Source organism: Gavialis gangeticus, unplaced genomic scaffold, assembly GCF_001723915.1.
Source record: "Gavialis gangeticus isolate Ggan-Ray unplaced genomic scaffold, GavGan_comp1, whole genome shotgun sequence".
In the NCBI taxonomy this organism is placed as follows: Eukaryota; Metazoa; Chordata; order Crocodylia; family Gavialidae; genus Gavialis; species Gavialis gangeticus.
Genome location: NW_017728980.1, coordinates 5,870,661 through 5,892,983, shown reverse-complemented (window position 1 = coordinate 5,892,983; position 22,323 = coordinate 5,870,661). Strand labels below are relative to the sequence as shown.

Here is a 22,323-nt window from a genome sequence, read left to right as displayed (position 1 = left end):
GGAATTTGTAAAAAGGTAGACACCAGGGCAGATTCTCACCATGGCAATTCAAAAAAACCTGCCACATCCTGGTATATTTCCACACACTTCAACATTAGACCTTTCCTGTTCTTTGAAAACAAAGGACATTTCCACATTTAAAGCCAGCACTCCAGCTTCCCTTGGCTGGTTTATGACACTTTTGTCTCCCCACAGAAATAAAAGGGTGTAGTGAATTGTGCACATATTTGATTTGTAAGTTCTCACAAATTGCCATAGTTTGATGTCAGATCTTACGGTTAAAATGTCCGGTGACAATTCCCTAGCTGAAATCCTCTTGTAAATCAGAGAATGCAAGCACTGCTCACAGTTTGAGGATAGGTGGACACCGTGCAACTATGCCACATGCACTTCGCCGGATGCCCCTGATTTGAAGAACCTTTGTTTTGCAATTATAGAACTCTGCTAACAAATTGCTGCCAAATGTGCCACTCTGATGAGATAAAGGGGAAGAGGTCTGTGATATAAACCTATCACAGAAGACTAACCCAGCACCTTGCTCATCTGCCCTGTAACCCACTTCCAAATTTCCAGGAAACACAGACTAATGCATGAGACAAACCAGCTTGCAATCTCTCGCCCTTCTCTTGCAAGGCTTCCAGGCCTTCTTAAATCTAGTAGTTATGGCAAACAAGTGAAACCATTTCTCTCCCCCAAACCCAGGGCTGCAGCTTTCAGGAAAAAAATTGCACTAAAAGAGTGAATCTCAACATGTGTGAGATTAGGCCCAATGCTATTTCTTATCAGAGCTTCAGCCACTGGCTCTTAACTAATAGTTTGCCCTCTATCTGCCCCTACCAGCCATATTCCTAGTGGTGCTGGTGAACACACCATTTCAAAGCTTGTATTGTTAATGGAGAGGAAGATCAGCAGAAAGACCAGTTCCCAGAACATTGCTTCCACCTTGTTTGGCAACTTGGAGTTAAACTGATAGCATAAGCTTGTCATTCAGAGACACCAAGCCCTTTTATCAGGTCCATACTTATATGACTGGCCTATATTATGCTTTCTGATATGTCACTGTAACTTGGGAGCACTGATTGTCTCATACACACACTGGTTTAAACTGAGAATAAAATTTGGCTGCAGTCTTCCAAGAGAATTACTCACTGACTCTTTTTTTAATCCCCTCTCTCTCATCTCCTAAAACTGAAGTCTCAACCCGTTTGCAGCTGTTCCCTTCTATAATCACAATTTTACACATGGAGGAGAAAGAAAAAGAGAATAAACCCATCACACAGTTATTGCTTTGGAGGATTATTTGCCTCAATCATTTCCCTCCCACACATAGTGGAAAAGCAGCTCTCTCAGTTAGCACAAAGCACAGGTTCAAAGCATTTGTTCCTGGCATGCAAAGTTCTTAGCCCAGGCTTTAATCACAAAGGGGGGAGATTTTTTGATTCCAACAAAGGAATGTTATCATTGAAAGTCACCATCAGCATCATCTGAATGAACAGAGACAAACTGGGGCGAGGATGCCTCTTTGGCAACAAATTCTAAAGCAAATAGATTTGTGAGACACACAGATGGTGCTCTGAACAGGCCATTAGTCCATGCCACAGCACCAGGATTCAGCCGGCTGTTTGGAGCATTCCCACTTGCCAGCTTGGACAGACCATGTTTCTATGAAAGAATTACTGTGCTGGAATTGAACCAGCTCCAACTGATGACCAAGTCTCACTACATCTCACGAGACACTAACTCGTTGCATGAGGTTTGTCTTAGTTTCAGAACAAGGGAATTTGCCGGACATGAGACGCTGTGCTTGGGATTTGGATACAGACACTACACCGGGGGGAAAAGACCAGCCACTACCAGCTGGCAAATCATGACTTCCACAAGTTAAACCAGGGAGAAAGGGGGGGAAGGGGGCAAGAGCCTCCACCCTCTTCACTTACCCTAATACGCTTTGCTCGCCGCATGTCATCCGCTGTCATGGTGCTTTGCGTAGGCACCACGTTGTCATCATGCTGTTGCTGGAGCTGCAGTGGGTGGCCTTCTGGCTGTTGATCCAGTGCTGACTGCGTCTCTGGTGGCACTGGAGTCTGCTCCTGCTGTTCCAGCCCATTCAGTGTCGTTTGTCCAGCCTCATCAAACTGCCCCTTGCTGGAAAAATGCAGCAAGTCCTGAAATCGCAAATCATACAGCTAGTGATTATTCCCCCCACCCACTGAAAGAGGCTCTAACAATACTCAATTGGCAGGTAGTCAGACTCCTGCATATTTTAAATGCTCACACTCATTACATGCAGGCTGTGTCCATACTGACATAGCTCCTCCAAAACGTCCCATTGTTGCTAACATCAGTTTAGCTTTACTGATAGTATGCAACATGTGTAGCACTCGTGTAGACAGGGCTGCAGGTGGACACTCCTACCCATCCTAGCTACCACGTTGTCTCATGGATCAGGACGGTATAGCAGTTAAATCACAAAGGGCCTTCCCATGCTTGTACCCCTCCCATGCTGTCATCAAGGGAGATGAACCCAGATTAGGTGCAGTGGGAAACTCTAAAGCGGAATGCTCAGCATAAACCAGGCCTCCAGGGAAGTGCAGACAGTTTAGCTCTTGTGAAAATTATTTGCCACTACCCTGCAACCTAGACCTTTTGATGTTCAAAATTTGTCCTATCTAGCAAAGCTGCTAGATATACCTACGCAGAAGGAATACCCAGCAGTGTATAGTTTGCATTTATTAAACATCAGAGCTGTTTTTCTGCTTCTTTGCATCAGCTCAGAAGAAGCAGTGTTCAGAATAAGACACAAAAAGTCAAAATCCACCCTCCCCCAGCTTCCAGTACATATTCTGGGATAAAAAATTCCAATCCCCGAAGAAAAAGAATTGATCATAATTCCATTTACTCACCAAATAACTAGGAAACTGTATGCAAGACAAAAGCTAGGTAATAGGGAACCAAGTGTGTGTTAGCTCAAGGGATTTTCCAGCAAATCTGTATTGCAGGTTTGGCAGAAAAGAAAAAAAGGAACTCCAAGAAGGAACACAGCCTGTTATGAGCCCTGAATGCTCAGTCAGTGGAGACTTTTAATCTGAGGCCAGAGTTCAAACCCTGGTTTGGGCACTAAGGAGTTTTATGAGGAGTTACTGGGTGAAATTCTATGGTCTGTGTTCTGCAGGTCAGATTAAATGCTGATAAAAGACCCTCTGACTTAAAAATCTATGAAAGGCTGAGCAAGGTCAGTGTGTAAGCAGTGGATAGCACATTGCACCAAACTAAGTCAATACAAAATCAGCAGAGCATAAGGTCTTTTTCATTGTGCTCCAAAGTGCAATGATAACTGCAAATCCTCCACAGCTACAGGGCTCCAGAGTTTGAGAACTTCCCTGATGAGATGCTTTGCTATATAGGTTCCATCCCTCCGCCCCAGTAATGCTGAATAAAGCAGGTTCTTACCACACAGTTTCTATGCATGGATTTTTTTAGTAGAGGGTAGCTTTTCTAAGTTTTGGACATACTTGGTGAGATTTGTGTGTGGTCACCCCACCTGGCGACTTATTTGCTAAACCAAGCGGGGTTGTACCTAGTATTACTTGGACTCTGAGGAAAACACTAACTTTTGTATTACAAGATGAATGACAATCATTTATATGCAATGTATGCAATCTCCCCTCTGAATCAGCACTGAACCAATGCTCCAGCATGGTGCCAAAGGGCAAATTACTGCTCCAGATGTCAGCTTTCAGCTAAGACATAAAACTGAGCCACTAATCCCTTGTGACACATTTCATAAAACGCTCGGCAGTAACCATAGGCCTGGTCTACATCAGAGAGGCTCTGCTGATTTAGCTATAGCAGTAATCCACCTAGTTCCCTGCATGAATCAGCCTGCACCAGCAAAAAGACTTGCTGTCTGCTTGTATAACTTGTTCCTACACTAGGGACCAGATCCCATTCCTCCTATCAGATGTCTAACCAGTACTTAGGTACCTGTGTGTGATCCTCTTCTACCCTGCTTGAGTTTCTGAAAGCATGGTACAACAACTGTTTTCCATCTTAGGTTTAAGACTAAGGCACAAAGAACAGCAAGGAGGAGGAGGACCCAGTCATTTTTTACATTAATGACTTTTCAGGGACTCAAACAGGGAAGAACAGGACCAAACTAAGGTGCTTTGGCATGTCGTAGGGAAAATAAGATCTGTCCCCTGGATTTTAACCAAGATTAAAGCACTGTAAATAAGCACACCCTAATTAACAGTATTACATCAGCAAAAATATCCAGAGTACAAATGGGGCCCTTATGTCAAAGACAAATTCTGCTATTTACCTACATTCCCACTGTAGTTTCAACTCAAGGTGACCTTTACACAATACCCCCTATACTACTGTGTAGGGGTGTGGACAATATTATGGTACTATTAAGCAGCTGTCACGTTTTATCCCATAACTGTATTTCATTGATGGATGAAGTGCTTCGGGATGAAAAGGTGCTGTAGAAATGCAACTTATTTCATAGAAACAAATTACTTTGCTCTCTTCTGGCTGAAGTTTCATTGCCAGAATAATAAAAAGGAAGAGCCTCATTCTGGTCTCCGTTACACAGCTATAAATCAGAAGTCCTTTCTGACCCTTGGCTTCCACTGGTGGAACATAGTGAATCTGACCCTACTTTTGTTAACAAAGAGGTTACATCAGAGATGATGCCAGTCTCCTATCCTTCCCCATGTATACCTGTGTTCCTTCTTCACACTTTTCCCCATTTTCACTGGTTACTTCCATGCGCATGAATTTGGGAGGGCGCCCTGGCCGTCTGCCTGGTCCAAACCGCCGCTTTCCTCGTCCACGACCTCTGCCTCTTGCTCTGCAGAACATACAGTGCTCCAAGTCAGAGAAGGAGGAAATGGATTTGGATTCCACTCATTTACAGCATCTTTGTTCTAAGCAATCATTGTTAAACCACCTAGTTCAGTAATAATGACCTAAAGTATATCACAAAACCTGAAGGAATGTTGGCAGCAAAAACTAGTGCTCAGATTAATGGATCTTTATCTCATCTTCTCCTGGAAATAAAAGCCTGTGCTAAGGAAATGTATTTCAGTATATGAAGAATCATAAAGACAAGCAATGGGACTACTGGCTCCCAGTGACTCCTTACAATGGCAGCCAAAAGCAGCCCTCTTCCTTCTAACAGCCTACGCTATTTGCATCCTGGAAAACATTTCCAGCTGTATGAAATAAATGCCGAAGAAACAAGGTTTTAACAAGTTGATAAGACAAAAATATCATCAGGAAAATCATCCTCTTGTGATTTCTAGACTAAACCTGTATATCCAAGACGCTTGGAGAATTCCAATACATCTTCAAATTCCTAAAATCCTGGCCATGTTGAAATCTGTGGTGAAACTTGCATTGGCTTCAGTGGGGTAGAATTTCACTCCTACTGCCCCCTCATATAAACCAGGTATTTTGTAAAGTATTCTAGACACATCACCACCCCAACAATGTCTCTCTGCTTCTTGAGCCTTTTAATGCACTGTACCATATTTGTCCAAATTGGACTCTGAGCTCACTTCAGCAGGGGCACTTTCTTTTAGTAGTTCTGCAAAGCACCACATGCATTTACAGTTCTACATAAACCATAATAAAGCAAAGCCTTTTGAGATTCACCTATCATCATTGCCTACAAGCAGTACATGAAATACTGAGCTTTGGGAAATAGCTTCTGCTTAACAATAAATACCTGCTAAAGAAGTCCAGCTTCTCATCATGGGAGTTGAGGTGCTGCTGGAGCTGCTCTGAACTCATAAAGCGACGATTGCACTCATAACATGGCCAGTTCTTCTCTTGGTCTCGAAGAACTGTTATAAGTTGGAAGTAGCAATAGCAGCCATTCAGTCACCACCAATTTATATCTTATATTTTCTCCAGGCCCTCTTGTCCTCTCTGGGCCACATTCTTGTGCCCCAACTGAAGAACATGCTGCACAATTCGAACTGGTTTACAAGCTTCACCCTGACCACCCCTGAACTACAGTGTGAGCCCAGCTAATTGCACAAAGACAAGGGTAACAATGAATGGGACTGAGGAGCATTTGTAATGAAAAGGAGAAATTTATTAAATAGTGACATTAGCCCCAAGTTCTCCTAACAAATTTCCTATGTTAAGTTGCATTTGTAAATACCTAAAGGAAGTGTCAAATAAATCATTAAAACTTAGAAGCCAAAATATGCAGAAATTAAACTTGAATGAAGTGACCATCAAAAATCAATCCCTTTGCATTTGGTTAAACAGAGTTACAATACTCAGTAATATATCCAGGTACACAAAAGAAAATTCCATTCTTACCCTCTGAAAATTAACCAAAGCCCTGATGCACAAAGTTGAATTATCCTTATGTTAGCACATGTAATAACAAATGGAGGATCCAGCATCATGGGTCTAACACAGGTCAATTCCTCTTCAGATCTAATGAGAATTTTGCACATAGAATGCAATGATAGGTGATAAACTTAGCCACCTTTTTTTGGATAACAGCAACACAGCCACACAGATGAGGGGAAAAACAAAGCACCCAATTACCTTTCCTCTCCTCTTCAGATATATCATGGATCTTCTGGTTCACAAACTCTGCATAGGAAGCAGCATACCACACCTGGAGCAAACACGTAAGGCAAAAAGACATTTTCTTAAATGAACCCAGAGTAAAGGGGAATTAGTTGGAGGCTTGAAGTCTCATTCCTTGGAGCTTCTCAGCTGAACTAGTAACTTTTATTGCTCCTCTAACCTTGATAATAAACCCTGTTGAGTTCAGTGTGCCCCCACTGGGGAGTAAAACAGAACTGCTTACATAATACACCCATTTAATTTTAAGGTACAGTTTCCTAATATGACTCTTCATCTCACATACTGTTACCTCTACAAAGAAGTTAGATTAATCTTGCTAGATCTGTCTATATGACCTTAAAGGATTCCAATACAGAACTCGTATGTGTATTTGAGCATAGGTGTGTATAGCCTGTGAAGACTCATTTAAAATTTGTCTAAGGTAATAGCTGTTTGAATCAATGTGGTCCTCTTTCCCAGGGTGGGGGAACGGACAACGACACCTGTTAGGCTTCAACTGTCTGGTTCCCACTTCATTTAGAAAATAGAAATTTAAGAAGTTGACAGAGGAAGAAATGACAGTAAGCAAGACAGAAAATTGCTATGGGGTTAAGCATGCTTATTGCAGTGGCAAAAATTACACTCCTGACCCGCTGATGGAGCCATTCGTGGACATGTATTATTCTCCAAGAACCTCAATAAGAGGACAAATATTTATGGTTAAAGGGAAACCAACAGCTCATTAACAACACCAGTCTCTCAGTCTGTCAAGCAATGCAAGGGTTCCCACAGCTTCTGCTAAATGATCCTCCCAGCTCCATCCTTGCACGCAACTGATTACCTACACCAATGATGAAAATCCAATCTAGCTGAAAGAAAGAAAACATGATGGTGCTGAAGAAAATCGCTTTCCATTATTAGCCTGATTTAAACCCCAAATGACACATCTAATGAAGGGAATGAGATTAATGGTTTGTCTATACATAAGTTTTAACTAAAGTTTGATTTAAAACTGTTTTAGTTAAACAGTTGGAAAACTAATATAATCCAGGCTTCTACTCACGTCAAGTCAAACGTGAGAGATCAGTCAGGCTAGTGTGGTTGAGGCAAGCCAGCTTCTATAACCAAAAGTACACAAGGAATGGACGTGACTAGTATCATGTCCAGACACCTCCGAGTCCCCAGCCTGAACAATCAGGTACCATTTACAGCTGGGTCAACAGGAGGCAGCTTTCAACACAACCCAAGAGCAGGGATGAACTCACACCTCTCAGGACAGGTGGGTGCACACAGACACCTTTACTGCTTTCATAGTGAATCCTCTGGCTTCTACTGACACATGTTAAATGATTAGGTATAACTTTAAAGTGAAATAAGAAATGGTTCCACTTAAAATAAAAAGTGTCTACATGGGTTTATGTACTGGTGTAAATACACCTAACAAAATTCCTGTGCTTGGACAGAAGAGACCCAGAAAATGCCAGACAAAAGCAATGTGACTTTTTGTTACTCTTCCAGTCATCAAACTGGACGTTTATAATTAAAGTTGTCTTTCTCAATTGCCCCAGTCTGAGCGCACCTGAATTAAAAAAGTAATTCACAAGTAAGTCACAATGTTCTTAATCAGAAGCATCAAAAACTAGATTCCATATGTTCTGTCTAAGCTTCAAAAGTCACAAGAAAGCAGGCTGAAGAGGTCACATCCACATACAGATAACTTGTTACAGAGGCAGCCAGTCATATTCATGTAAGTGTGGGGCTAACGAGAGAAGAAAGACAGCTGTAAGTGGCTGAAGATCAAGTTAGGATATAAACAATGGAGTGTAAGAAATGGCTGCTACTAGTAAAAAGCAGGAGACAGTTCTCTACATACTTTTTTGTTAGACTTCCTCATTAAGGGTCTGATCCAAAGCCTGCTAGTTAAATAAGAGTCTTTCAACTGAGTTCAAAATGCTCGATTCAGACCCCAATATGCATTATCAAGGCAGATTGCCCTCATTATCCCAGAACAATAAACCCTAATGATAAAGATCTTGTCTATTCCATAATTACAACCAAGTCAAGGAACATGATGGCAATACAGCTTAAATCTTTAGTGTAGGTGGGATCACAGCTATGCTGGGCATTTGGAATATGTTGTACAATTCAATTTACATTTTTTCTCACAGTAAAGATGAACTACAAAGTGTAAACAGTTACATACTTTGAGTTCCTGTTTGGGCTCTACGTTCTTAATCGTTGTATAGTAAATGTGATGGCCATATTGGTAGGCCACTAGGTTCTGTTCCAGGTGGTTTTGGGCTGGCCGCACAAACATCATCCAATTACACAAAGCCTCACTGGACAGTTCAAACCACAGGTCCTCTTGTAAATCCCGGTCTTTTCTGTCACCTTTATCAAGAGACACCTTAGGCACAAGGAGAGGAAAAATCAAAACACAGTAGTTAATGTTCTGCAGTGGTTACATAATACAGGACTGAGAGCCTTTAACAATCTGTTCCAACAACTACAGCTTCTCCAAGGAGGTACTGCAGCAAGAGCCAAGATTTTCACTCTGTCAGTAGGACAGGGTGTTTGTGTTGAGCCTCTGCTTTTCTTTGAGAGTCATACTACCTGGTGTTGAGATATAGATAAGTCACAACACCATAATATCAGGAGGCCTACCAGGAACGCTTTGTATCTGCTTGTAGCTACCTATGGGGTTCTCTGGCTGTACAATTTTGGGAACTGCTGCGCTGGCATAAGATAAGAATGCCAGAAAAATACTGTCAATAAAGTCAGCGCTGTGGATTTAAATACATGAAAAAGACTAGACACTTGGACTGTTACACACACACACACATACACACACACGCACGACTAACCTTTAAATGAATGTAGCAGTCTTTCAGTTCAGTTTGTCTGACGAGAGGTCCCTCCACAGGGCCAAACTGCGTGCGCTTGGGAATGCGTCTTTTAGAAAATACTCCCCCCAGGAACCTGTCTATGTACAGCACCAGAGGGAGGCTGGCTCTTGCTCTGGTCAGCACTGGCCGGTTTGGGATTGGGTGCAGGGGTCCATGTTTTGGACATACTGAGGGATGTGCGTTATTACACTCTTCACACCCTGCGACACAAAGTCAAAAGAGAACATGACTATGGGTCATAAATTCCCTTCTACCAGCACAGGAAAGACGCTTAGGCACAAGATATTATCTCCCTGTCGTACGTGCCAGGAACAGCCTTAGGTACTACAGCACTCAGGCCAATGGGCTGTCTCTACTTTGAAATACAGAGGGCTTTCATCTTTAAACAAAATATATAAACAAAGCTTCCTGCTCTGCTTCTAAAGAAACAGTGCACTTGCCTCCAGAAGGCAACTCAAAGGCTCCAGCTAATTCAGAACACATTAGCTGTTCTAATTTAGAACATTAGCATACATGTTTCTGAATGCAATTCGGGGTGCAGGTTATGATAATTAAAGCCACAAACAGTCTGCTTACCAAGTGGCTGAATGGAAAACCCAAATGAACAGGGACAGGAAGAAGCCTATATGCTAAACACTTCCACTTATTCTTACACAGATCATTGGGATCAAAAGGTCTAGGTGGATCTGGATCCCATTCATCCATGTCAGTGTCATCCCCATCTTCTTCATCCTCTTCCTCCTCCTCCTCATCTTCCTCCTTTGTTTCCATTTGGGTCTGAAGAGGTGCCAAAGGATCAGAACTATCCACTGCCTCCATAGGAGGTAACACCTGGTTATGCACCGGTAACGATGCCTGAGGAAAGAGTTCAAAACACAAACTTAGGCCAAATTTCCAACAACAGTGAACATATGCTTACCACCACACAATCTTCTCAGTTACAAAGGCAAAAAAATGAAGTTTTTGCTAGTCTACTCTATGCTTTGTTTCCTTTGGTAAACAAGCAAAGTGAGGGAGAGTGAAACCACAGTTTATGACTGTTGACGTCCTGTGCCCTGTAATGTTTCACTGCTGATGCTGTGGTGACCCTTGCTGGGAAGGGCTCTGTGACGATATCAACTCGACCAGAGAAAATAGTGACTTTTTAGAAGGATACATCAAGTCAAAAAAATTCTGAATCCTCACAGAGGGTCTTTACAATTAAACACATTTCTCTCCCCATTTATGTTTGAAGAACTTATCTAGGGTCTCAGTCCTCTATTTTAATTTATTAATTGTGAGCACTGAATATTTTGACCAATGATTTTGCCCTCCTACCATAAAAAAGTGAAAACAATCCACCAAGCACACATACAAAACTCAGTAAGGCAGGAGATAATTAAAATCAAACACCTATAACATAGGATATGGAAGACAGCTATGGGATTTCAGAATATGTGTGTAATTTTACTTTGCCCCTGTGTAGAAAGCAAATGTAAATGCTATACAAAGTACATAAATACCCCACATCCCAAACAGGTATCTCAGGAAAAAGAATAAGAAATATTATAAAAGGTAAAACCTGTCTTAGCAGGGGACTAACAAAAAGACCAGAGGACGCTGGCCATATATAGTAGGAATTACCTTTTGCTAAATTTAAGATTTCAGATCTTGGAGGAATACTTTCAAGTGGTTATAGATGACAGAAGAATTCAAAGAATAGCTTTCACTGCACGTTAAACAAATCGTCTTCCCTAAAATCCCCACATTAGATGGTGAGACCGTAATACACTTTCAAAACCTGCACTAAAACTTTTTGCATTTCTTTGCATATCACTCAAACATATTTGGTCATCTGTTTCAATGGAGCAATGAAATGAGAGTACGTTTACATTTAAAAGACAAGAGTGCCTAGCAACTTACTCTATCTGCTTGTGGACCCTGCTCCAGAGCCATTTGCTGTGGGGATTCGGCAACGTTGCCGAGCACGGAGAGGTTGGTGGGATTCATGCTCTGAGCAGCAGCAGGCAAGAGCACAGTTACCTAAAATTATAGGCACTCATTTTAGCACTGCGTCATTTCTATCAGTCATTTACATATGGGCAGTGCCCTGCATGCAAAGTTTCCTGGAACCCTATGCTACACAAAAAAGTGCACTTAAAAAAAAATTATGGTCTTGAACAAAGCTCCACACATTCCAGATTTCAGAGGAAAAGGGGATGTGGAGCTTTCACTCCACATTGAAATATTGCTGCTTTGGAATTTTTCATCTCCAGTTTTTAGTTTTAACTTTATGTTGGTATGGTCTGGGATTAAAACTATACCAGAGACAAGAGGGTTTAACGCCCTTAGCTGGTTGATTCCTGTTAAGACTAATGAACTGCGGACTTTGGTTTTACTTTGGTTCTTCCCATATCTATACTTTTCCCTCTCTTTCGATTTTCCATTGCAAAAAATACATCTCCTCTGTTTTTCTCCGTTTCTTTTTCTAAAACCTACCAGTGATATAAATAAGGATTACAAGATTACAGTTGTGCAATTATGCACCAGAGAATTTTAAAGTTATTTTTACCTACTTCCCCATGCGGTCACATTGCACATCTGTAACATTAGTTCCCAGTATTACTCCTTGTTATAGTAGCAAAATCTTAATTTACAGCATTGTGTGTATTGATTTACTTCAACCATAGCACATTGTAGCAGGTTAATGTATCTGAGGTAACATTACCAGAAATGATCTGTCTTTACTTTTGAGTCCTGAATTCTATTATCTATGGAACTGATATCTATGGAACTATTCTTCTGTCTGTTTACATCCTGGGCACCACTGGGCTATCTCAATTTTCACCTTTCTTAACCCTTAACATTGCAGTAGTGTTAGCTTTTGCATATAATTGCATAAGCAGTTTTCACACTGAGACATACACCCTTGTCCACCTATAGAAAGCTTTGGGAAGGCTAAATAATAATCAAATAAAACACACACACAAAAAGTATGCAATCGGGGGTGACAGAGCAGGACAGACCCACCCTCCACATAACAGCATCAGTCTTCTATCTCTAGTTCTGCTCTAGAAAACAGCCCAGGCTCCACTGTGGACAAGTTGGGCACAAGTGAATAGAAGTACTGGCTGCTATATTAGTGACTGGTAAATTAGTCCAGCTCCCCAGGTGCCTGGGAAACACAGGCTCAGGGAACCAAACCTATTAGGAATTTGTATATTAAAATAATTTGGAGTTGGTTGTTGTTTTTGGTTTAATTGATGCAATTTATGAGACAGCTTTACAATGATGGCTACAGAAGACTGTGGGGAACAGCACTGACTAGGAAACAGCCAGAACAACAGCTGAAGTGCACTGTCTGGTATTGCTATTCCTCATGCCAAATCGCAATGTAAACGGCATCATTATTTAACTGCAGGCCTCCAGAACAGCCATCAATGAGAACCTCATATAAAGCTTGTGTCCATATACATCACAGTACCACCTCCTACATATACCAGATGTCAAAACATAAATGTACTGTACATAATTATTTATTGTTTTAACAACTGATTAGTTCAGGGATTTCTTACAGGAAATGTCTACATAAAAAATCTGCAAAAGCAGCAGCTGCCCTAATGATATGACAACAATTCACAAACAAACTAGAAATCCCTGCCTTGGAAATGCTGTGGGTGCTGGTATGAGATGAACCTTTGATGGAAGGGCTGGGGACACAGAGATAAAGTATTTAGGCCCTAGGTGGCATGTCCTGTCATTATCAAGAGATACCGCAGGCGTGATGACAGAAGCCAGCACTCTCTGCTGGTGTTTTAAGTACATAACTTGCAGAGTGTGAATAAGGGTTAGGATCTTAAGTTTGATCCCATGTTTACTGTTAAAAGGCTGCTAAAAGGGCACTGGTTTAAGAGGCAGGAGTACATGTGGGCTTTACATTTTTTTTTTTAAACATGACTCTAGTCTGGTGAGAACTGCCTAATGGACAACTCAGAACACTGAAGCTTTCTAACCACAACAGGGACAGAGACCAACACAGCAAGCTCCTCTCAAATTGCTCTCTGCCAACGTGACTCAACTCCAATTTGAAGGGTTTTCTTCTAATATACAGAAGTTTATTCTCTCTGTCTATTCAATCTTTCTTCCCTCCACTGAGAACATCGAGAGGATTACAAATTAACATCAATGTTAAAGCTCACTTCTTTATTATGGAACAAATTGAGACCAACCATTTTCACTTCACACAGACCACTAAACACCTAGCAAATAATGATGATTTAAGGTCACTATCAACCAGAGACGAGTTTGAACCAGTGACCTAGAAATGAAAGGATCCATATTTTCTTAACATTTCCTCAACATCCCATCTCTACAGACATATTAGATTCAATAAAGAACAACTCCCTGCCACCCATCCTATATTTTCTTCTTCATCATCTAAACTTCACAACCATAGTCCTTAATTCCATGCTGCTTCTACTCAATTCCACATGAGTGTGCAAGTCAAGGACATCTGTAATATGGGTATAAGACCTGGGAGCCAATGATTGACGGTTTTAAAGAATATTAGAGCCCAGTTCAGAGTTTCAGTCTACTGGCAACAGTGAACTCCAATTCACTTTAATGGCTTTTGGATGAGACCCTATATGAAGACCCTCACATACCTGTAATTATGTTAAAAACCCCAAGAAACTGACACACAGGTTTCAAAGGACACAATATTCATCATGTTAGGGAAAAAGAGAATCACGATTTTAGTAACAAAATTCCTTTTAAGCTCAAAATTAAACACACTTTGTTAAAATGTTTTTTCTCCAATCATAAACACGTTGGACAAGCTAGCCCTAGCTTATTACTCCAGGATTGGCTGCTTGTGATCATTGTGCTGCTGGTGAATAACTGAGAGAGAACACAATCTCCTTTGGACAAATCTCAAAGTCTTATAATAGAATATACACCTGTAAGTGTCTCTTTGCACTGCTTCTCAGTTTCCTTATTATGGTACTCAAGATTTAATAGAAAAAGGTGCTTCTTACCTGCTGTGTTGTGGCATCTTGCTGGACATAAGCCACTTGGGACGGATCTGTAAACAGAGTCTAGACAAAGTGAAAAAGGCTTATCAAACTGGCCTTAGGATAGTTTAATTCCATCTCACACAAGATGAATTACTCCCCTGCTGAGAAGCAACCTATACAAGAATTATTGAGTTTGTGAAGTTTCTAAAATGCTTATTGCCATGGCAGCTGTATTCAACTTACCCCAACGAGCCTATATATAGAGAAATTAAAATGACACTCTAGTGACTTTTCCATATAAGAATACTGATCTCTCGTTTATCTGGCACCTTTCATCTGCATACCAAAAGGGCTTTAAAGGCTTTATTGATGTTATGTATAGAAGTCACTTTGCCTGTTTTAAAATGCAATCCTTCTAGGATGAAATACAACAGTTATTTGATGGTGCTCAGTAACATTACATTACTGCTGATGGCAGGAAGTAAACAATGCTGTATTCAACTGAAAACTGCTGGGGAAAAGAAGATGCATCAGATATCAAACCAATCTCACGCTGAATTTGCCATGAAATCTTTCATGACTACAAGTGGTCAGGATGGCAGTTTTTAATCTAAAAACTGAAAGATGATACCTCCAGCACTGTTTCCGTAACACAAAGAGCCACCCACTGAATCACCATCCCCACTTCTTGCAGAATCTGGATGGGATCCATAGCCCACAGTCCATGAAATTATATGTTTAGTAGTTGGGAGCTATATGCTGTATAGAGAACATGGAGCAGAACACAATGCCAGCATTGAGCCACGTATCAAATACAGGCCTTTTATAGTATAGATATTAACCTTGCAACATCAGCAAAGGGCTGACTAACAGCTCTTGACAAAATCTATTCTCTCAATATTATTACATATAGACAGAGAGAGATACATACATGCACACACACATTCATGCACTTCATATAGACTGCTGGGGCAGCAGTTATTAGCTATTTAATTTAACAATTATTTAATTTAACAAAAGGCATCCCTCTAAAAACAATAGTTTTGTCTGACCAAAAACCGCAAGATTAAATCCCATGCTTTCTTGAGGCCCTCTGAAAAGAAGTGTTATACAAGTGCAGGATGTATTGTTATTATCATCATTAATTTCAAGAACTGGCTGTGCAAATAAAGGAACCCACTTCCAGAAAAAGCATAGATTAAGCAGCACTTCTTCCCATTCCTAAATATTCATGGCCTAAAGCTTTTACCATTTTATGGAAGGTAAGTGAGGTGCAGCATCTATAACAATCATCAGCATTTTAAGAGCACCTTTGATTCAGTTACAGGCCAGTTGAACCAAAGTGAAATTGCCAGACCAGCATCTCTTAAAGCCTCATCATCTCTGGACTCCCACATTTGTTTCAAATAAACATTATGAACTCCCCATTTACCAAGGGCTACGTGGTTATGCCCAGCTAATACAGGTTTCCCTTACCAACTGCTGGGGTTAGGTTTCTAAAAGTTCTTTTGGTTAGCAAAACCATGGTTGGCAAGACAAAAGGCTTATGGGAAAAATGGCAGATGGCAGGCTGCTGTGTAGCCATGGAAAACCGTGGTTACTCAAAACTATATACTGTGGTAGCCAAAATGGTATATAGAATATTAAGTGTGGCTACTCAAAACTGTGGTTGGCAAAACCATGGCTGGCAAGAGAAACCTGTAATCATCACACTATCATAAATGCACGAGCAGTCCAGGAATTTTTTGGAGTGTATTGGGGATATTTTTTGATACAACTGACAGACAGAGCAAGTAGGGGGAAAGCTCTTCTTGATTTGCTGCTCACAAACAGGTAGGCCTTTGTTGAAAATGTGAAGGTGTAAGGCAACTTGTGTAATAGCAACCATGAAATGATAGAGTTCAAGATCCTAAGGGGAAAAAGGAAAGAGAACAGCAGAATAAAGAAAATGAACTTTCAGAAAAGGAAACTTTAGCAAACTCAGGGAACTGCTGGGCAGGATTCCCTGGGATGCAAGTGTGAGGGGTAGAGGGTCCAGGTGAGTTGGCCAGGTGAGGAGGACCCTTAAAGGGCATAGGAGCAATGCGACAGAAGAATGGGAAGTGGAACAGGAGGCCAAGCTGGCTAGACAGCAATCTCTTCAATGAGTTGAAACTCAGAAATGAATCCTACAAAAAACTTGTTCATAGTACTAGGGAAGAGTATCAAAGTATTGCATGGCCATGTAGGGAGAAACTTGGAAAGGCCAAAGCATGATCTGAGATGCCACTGCCAAGGGACATAAAAGATCATAAAAAGGGATTCTACAAGTATGTCAAAAGTAAGAGGAAGACCAAAGAAATCACAATTTTCTTACAGACAGCAGATGGCAATCTAGTTTACAGTTGATGCAGAGAAGGCTAAAGTAGTTAATGCCTCTTTTACTTCAGTCTTCACAAATAGGACAGCTATCAGATGACAGGTACACTTGGCAGGAGAGAGGGAAGGAGGACAAACAGCCTAGAGTAATGGCAGAACAAGTTAGGGATTACTTAGAGAAGCTAGATGCTTTCAGTTCAAAAGGACTAAATGGGATGCAGCCTAGGATAATGAAAGAATTGACTGAAGTAATTTCAGAGCCATTAGCTGTCCTCTTTGAGAACTTGTGGAGGCTGGGTGAAGTTCCAGATGATTGGAAAAGGGCAAATATAGTGCCCAGTTTTATGAACGGGAAGGAGGAATTACAGACCAGTCAGCCTGACCTCAGTACCTGGAAAGATCATGAAGTAGATCCTCAAGGAATCTATCGTGAAGCACTGAGAGAACAAAGTGATCAGGAACCACAGAATCATAGAATCAATGAGTCGGAAGGGACCTAGACAGATCATCTAGTCCGACCCCCTGCCATGCGCAGGAAGGAGCACTGGGGGTGGCACTGGGGAACAGTCAGAATGGAGTTACCAAGCAAGTTGTGCCTGACCAACCTGATTCCCTTCTACGATAAGGTGACAGGCTCTGTGAATTGGGGGCAGAGTAGTGGATGTAATATACCTTGACTTTAGCAGAATTTTGACACTGTGTCCCACAACATTCTCATTATCAGTCGAAGGAAAGACAGACTAGATGAAAACACTGTAATGTGGATATTAGGGATGTGCAAAACGGGCCCTATTTGATTCAGATTTGGCCCAAATCAGGGACACTGATTCGATTTGTTGATTTGGATCACTGTCCCCGATTTGATTTGGCTAAACCCGAATCTGAAGAGTCAATGCTGATTTGGAGAATCAGCGATTCAGACATAGACACAGCTTTAAAAAAATTTTCTACATACCTAGAGGTACCAGCGCAGCTTGTGATGCTGCAATGCTGGAGCATCCCACAGGAGTGCCCTCCACATACTCAGTGGCAAACCCGAAAGTGGACTGGAAGTACTTCCGATCCACTTCCAGGTGTGCTGGGGAGTGCGCTGGGCACCCCTCCCCCCGTAACCCAGGAAGCACCAGTCACCAAACCAGGGGACCATCCCCCAGTGCTTCTGGTTCACTTCCGGGTCTGCTGCCAAGCATGCTGGGGAGCCCCCAGTGCTTCTGTGGGACACTCCATGTGCCCCAGCATCGCAGCCCCTGCTACCTAGAGGTACATAGAAAAAACATTTAAAGCTGTGTCTACATCCAAATCTTTCCAAATCTCTCCAAATCAATTAGAAGGGTTCCGATTCAATTTGGAGAGATTAAAGGGTCCTCGGATTCGAATTGAATTTGGAGATTCGGTCACCGAATTGGGCCAAATCTCCACTGAATTGAATCAGGGACTGTAGCTTTGCACAGCCTTAGTGGATATATAACTGGTTGGGTCATCATGCTCAGCAAGTAGTCATCAATGGCTCAATGACTAGCTGGGAGAAGGTGTCAAGTGGAGTTCTCCAGAGGTCTATCCTAGGTCTGGTACTGTTTAACATCTTCATTAATGGTTTGGATGACAGTATTGAGTGCATGCTTAGTGAATTTGCAGATGACACCAAGTTGGATGGAGTCATAGACACTTTGGAGGGTAGGGCTAGGATCCAGAATTACCTGGACAAACTGGAAGAATGGCCTGCAATTAGTTAGATCAGATTCAACATGGACAAATGAAAAGTCCTGAACTTGGGATGGAATAATTGCATACAGAAATACAGACTGGGGAATGGATGGCTAAGATGCAGTATTAGAGAGAAAGATGTAGGGGTTACAGTGGGCCATAAACTGAATATAAATCAACAGTTGCAAAAAAAAAAAAAAAAAAAAAAAAACCTAACAGCATCCTGGATTGTATCTTGCAAACAAAGGGAGGTGATTCTTCCTCTCTATTCAGCACTGATGAGACCTCACCTGGAGTACTCTGTCCAGTTTTGGGCCCCACACTTCAAGAAGGATGTGGACAAATTAGAGAGAGTCGAGCACAGAGTGACAAAAATGATTAGGGGTCTGGGAGGCAAGACTTAGGAGGAAAGGCTGAAATAACTAGGGTGATTTAGTCTGGAGAAGAGAAGACTGAATGGGGATTTGATAGCAGTCTTCAAATATCTGGAGGGTGATTAAAGAGGGGATGGAGATGGGTTTTTCTCAGTGGCCTTAGGGGAGAGGACTAGGAGCAATGGCCTCTAGCTGCAGCAAAGAAAATTTAGGTTGAATTTCAGGAAGAACTCTCCAACTGTGAGAATGGTCATAGCTTGGGAACAGGAATTTCCATCCTTGGAAATTTTCAAGAGCAGACCGGACAGACATTTAGCTAGGACGATCCTGCCTTGAGCAGGAAGCTGAACTAGATGACCTTGTGAGGTCCCTTCCATCCCTGTTTGCCTCTGATCCTATAATCACAATGCTTCAAAAGTAGATGGCTTTAAGCCTGAACAAATATTTTTCTTTTTAGAGTCTGCACAGGGGGGAAAGGGACTGGATACACAACTGCACATGCCTGCGTGGCTTCCACAGGGTGGATGTAAACAAGTGTGTGCTCCGAGGTGTCCACTGAGGTGTAGGAGGTGCCATCTGCTGTATAGACCACCTGCTGTGGAGGACGGTCCTGATCATCACTGTACACAATCTGTGCCACTGTTCCACCTTCCGGGACAAAGTGCACCTGGAAGAGAAACGTAAAACAAGACATTTAAATACATATTTATAGACTCATGCCTATGTCTGAGCATCCATGAACAGACAGACAATGAAAAAACCCCTTGAATCCAAATGGCAGCCAATTATGAAAGCAAGCCAAAAATCATTGTGAAATTTGGATCAGAAAGTCTAAGCTAAATATGAGCAAGGTAGAAACCTGGATATAAAAACCATTACTGTTTTTCCTTTTCACTCTGCATGTTAACTAGAGATGTACTTATTTGGGGCCTTCCTTGAACTAGTTCTTAAATCATTCTTCTCCATTTTGAAATTTGCAAAACACAACTAATCTATACTTGAAATGTTAATATAGCTTTCTGAATTTTTATTAGTTCATTCAATTAGCCTTATATTTGGTTAGTAATTATTTGGTTCTTATTTGCTGAATGGCTAATAATTATTAACTTTGTAGATATGCTTCCAGTAACATCATTGCATCTCTGATATGTGTTTGATTGTTCCCCTGTAACATGCCCATGGAGTATTAGTAGAAAATATGGCCATTTAATTAAGAAAAATATAAATCAAAAGTATTTAATTATGGGTCCTAAGATTGCTAAAGAAATACATCCCCAGGACAGCAGTTCAAATCTAACAATGTGATAATGAACAAAAAATGTTATCTTCCACCTAGCTGTTCAGCAGCCCATCTGCAATAAGCTAGTATTCTCAGGCTGACTGCTAACTAAAAAATATTCAATTCCAGAACTGAACGTTCAGCACTTAGGTAAACTGGGCCACTTAAATACAAATCTAACTTTAAGTATCCTTTTTCAAAATATCTTAGCCAGATTGTATGCAGATACTGTATTTTCACGGTTTTAAATAACATCTTGTTTTGTAAATATAAAATGCTATAAAGTAATTAATTTTATTTACCATGTTGCAGGGTTGTTGGTTGTAGCCGTGTTGGTCTAAGGACATAGGCAGGCAAGGTTCCTTGGGTAGATGCGATATCTTTTATTAGACCAACTAAATAGTACTTCTTCAAGCACAGGGAGACTCTGCTAGCAACATAACACCAGCAGAGTCTTCTTATGCCTAAAGAAGGATGTTCGTGCCTGGAAGCTTGAAAAGAACATTTTTTTCCAACTATTTAGTTCATCTAATAAAATATACCATGTCTCTCCAAAGAACCTTGCCTGCTTAGTTTTATTTAGTCTTTTGAGATTCCCCCCACCCCAGCCAGGAAAAGACTGACTATATTAGCATAGGTGCTAAATGTAGATTATACAAAATATCTTATAAAACCTATTAATAACAATGCACATAATACAATGCATTTAGAGGGCACTGTGTAAGTATCTGTTAATCCTTACAATTCCCAAGTGCAAGAGATAATGTTTAATGGGTACTGAAACCTAAGCATAGAGAAATGTGGTTCCTTCAAGTCCAAAAAAATCAAGTAATTAGGAAAGTCAAATTCTTTGGACTTGCTCACGATCTTGGTCAGATACCAGATTGCCTCAAAAAATTACCTAAACTATTCAGAAAAGCTAAAATTAATAGAAATGCTTTAGTGAGCTACAATAAACATTTTAAATTTTCATTTTAATCCTCCAACTTGCTCTGACCATCAGCATAACTGTATCTTATCAAATTTTAAATCTTAAAAAAATGACAGTGAATTGGAAAAAAGATAAAAACATGAAATAAGAAATTTTACTTGAGTACTTTTAAAAATGTTATTCCTCCTCCATTCGTGAACATGTTCTTTTAAATAAATGTTATTTTCACCTAGAAGACCTAGATAAATTACAAGCATAGCAAGAACATGCTATTTTACATCTTCCTGACCCTGACATAATCTAACAAAGACAGTAACTTAGATATTCACTATTACTAAAAAATAAAATCTCACTTTATTATGAATATAGATAAACAGGAAGATATGTATGCAAAGGGATCTCCAAAGTGTTTTATTATAGTAACTCATATATGGGGAAGATTTTCATTCACATCTGAAATGGAACCTTGTCAAGGGTAGAACAGGACAGCTAGTCACATAGTTCAGCATCAATAAACTAAAAATTTAACTGTACAGATATCCAGCGTATCAATATTGTGGGCCAAAATCTTGTCTTATTTATGTGTAAAGAAGGTAAGCAGGATTTGGCCCTATAGGTCACTGCAGATTTTGCATTTCTGTTGCCATCATGCCCTTTTCCAATTAACATTATGCTGTAACTAGAGAATGAGCAGGAGAAAAATGAGTTGTGGTAATCCACCTATAGCCCCAGCTCCTACTAGGCAGGATGCCAAAAATGAGATGCCACTAACAGCAGATTGTGCAAATCTTTATGTTATGTCCCCTTCCTACATGTTTGTATTAGGGCTGTGCAAAGCTTCGGTATTAGATTCGGTGGAGATTTGGCCTGATTCAGCAGCCGAATCTCCGAATCCAAATCGAATCAGAGGACTCTTTAATCTCTCCGAATCAATTCAGAGATTTGGACAGATTCGGTGATTTGGACATAGACACAGCTTTAAATATTTTTTCTACGTACGTCTAGGTAGCAGGGGCTCTGAACGCTACAGTGCTGGGACAGATGCAGTGTCCCACAGAAGGGAGGCTCCCCAGCGTGCTTGGCAGCAGACCCAGAAGCAGACTATAAGCACTTCTGGATCTACTGGGGAGCATGCTGGGGGCCCCCCTCAGTGCTCCCCCAGCTTGGCAACTGGTGCCTC

The 22,323-nt window shown here is 41.0% G+C and overlaps 1 protein-coding gene across 4 annotated transcripts in view; it reads right to left on the bottom strand.

Moving 5' to 3' along the window:
* PRDM10 (PR/SET domain 10) overlaps positions 1 to 22,323 on the bottom strand; it is a 79,217-nt gene that overhangs the window by 36,301 nt on the left and 20,593 nt on the right. For 3 of the 4 annotated variants that reach the window (XM_019509319.1, XM_019509317.1, XM_019509325.1), the window contains 10 exons: positions 19,436 to 19,600; positions 14,519 to 14,578; positions 11,406 to 11,525; positions 10,157 to 10,358; positions 9,462 to 9,703; positions 8,801 to 9,004; positions 6,574 to 6,646; positions 5,735 to 5,852; positions 4,726 to 4,855; positions 1,938 to 2,165 (listed from right to left, as the gene is read on the bottom strand). In XM_019509319.1, the coding sequence (XP_019364864.1) occupies positions 1,938 to 2,165; positions 4,726 to 4,855; positions 5,735 to 5,852; positions 6,574 to 6,646; positions 8,801 to 9,004; positions 9,462 to 9,703; positions 10,157 to 10,358; positions 11,406 to 11,525; positions 14,519 to 14,578; positions 19,436 to 19,600 (1,542 nt within the window). The remainder of the gene's footprint in view (positions 1 to 1,937; positions 2,166 to 4,725; positions 4,856 to 5,734; positions 5,853 to 6,573; positions 6,647 to 8,800; positions 9,005 to 9,461; positions 9,704 to 10,156; positions 10,359 to 11,405; positions 11,526 to 14,518; positions 14,579 to 19,435; positions 19,601 to 22,323) is intronic. The other variant, XM_019509334.1, reaches the window with a different exon arrangement.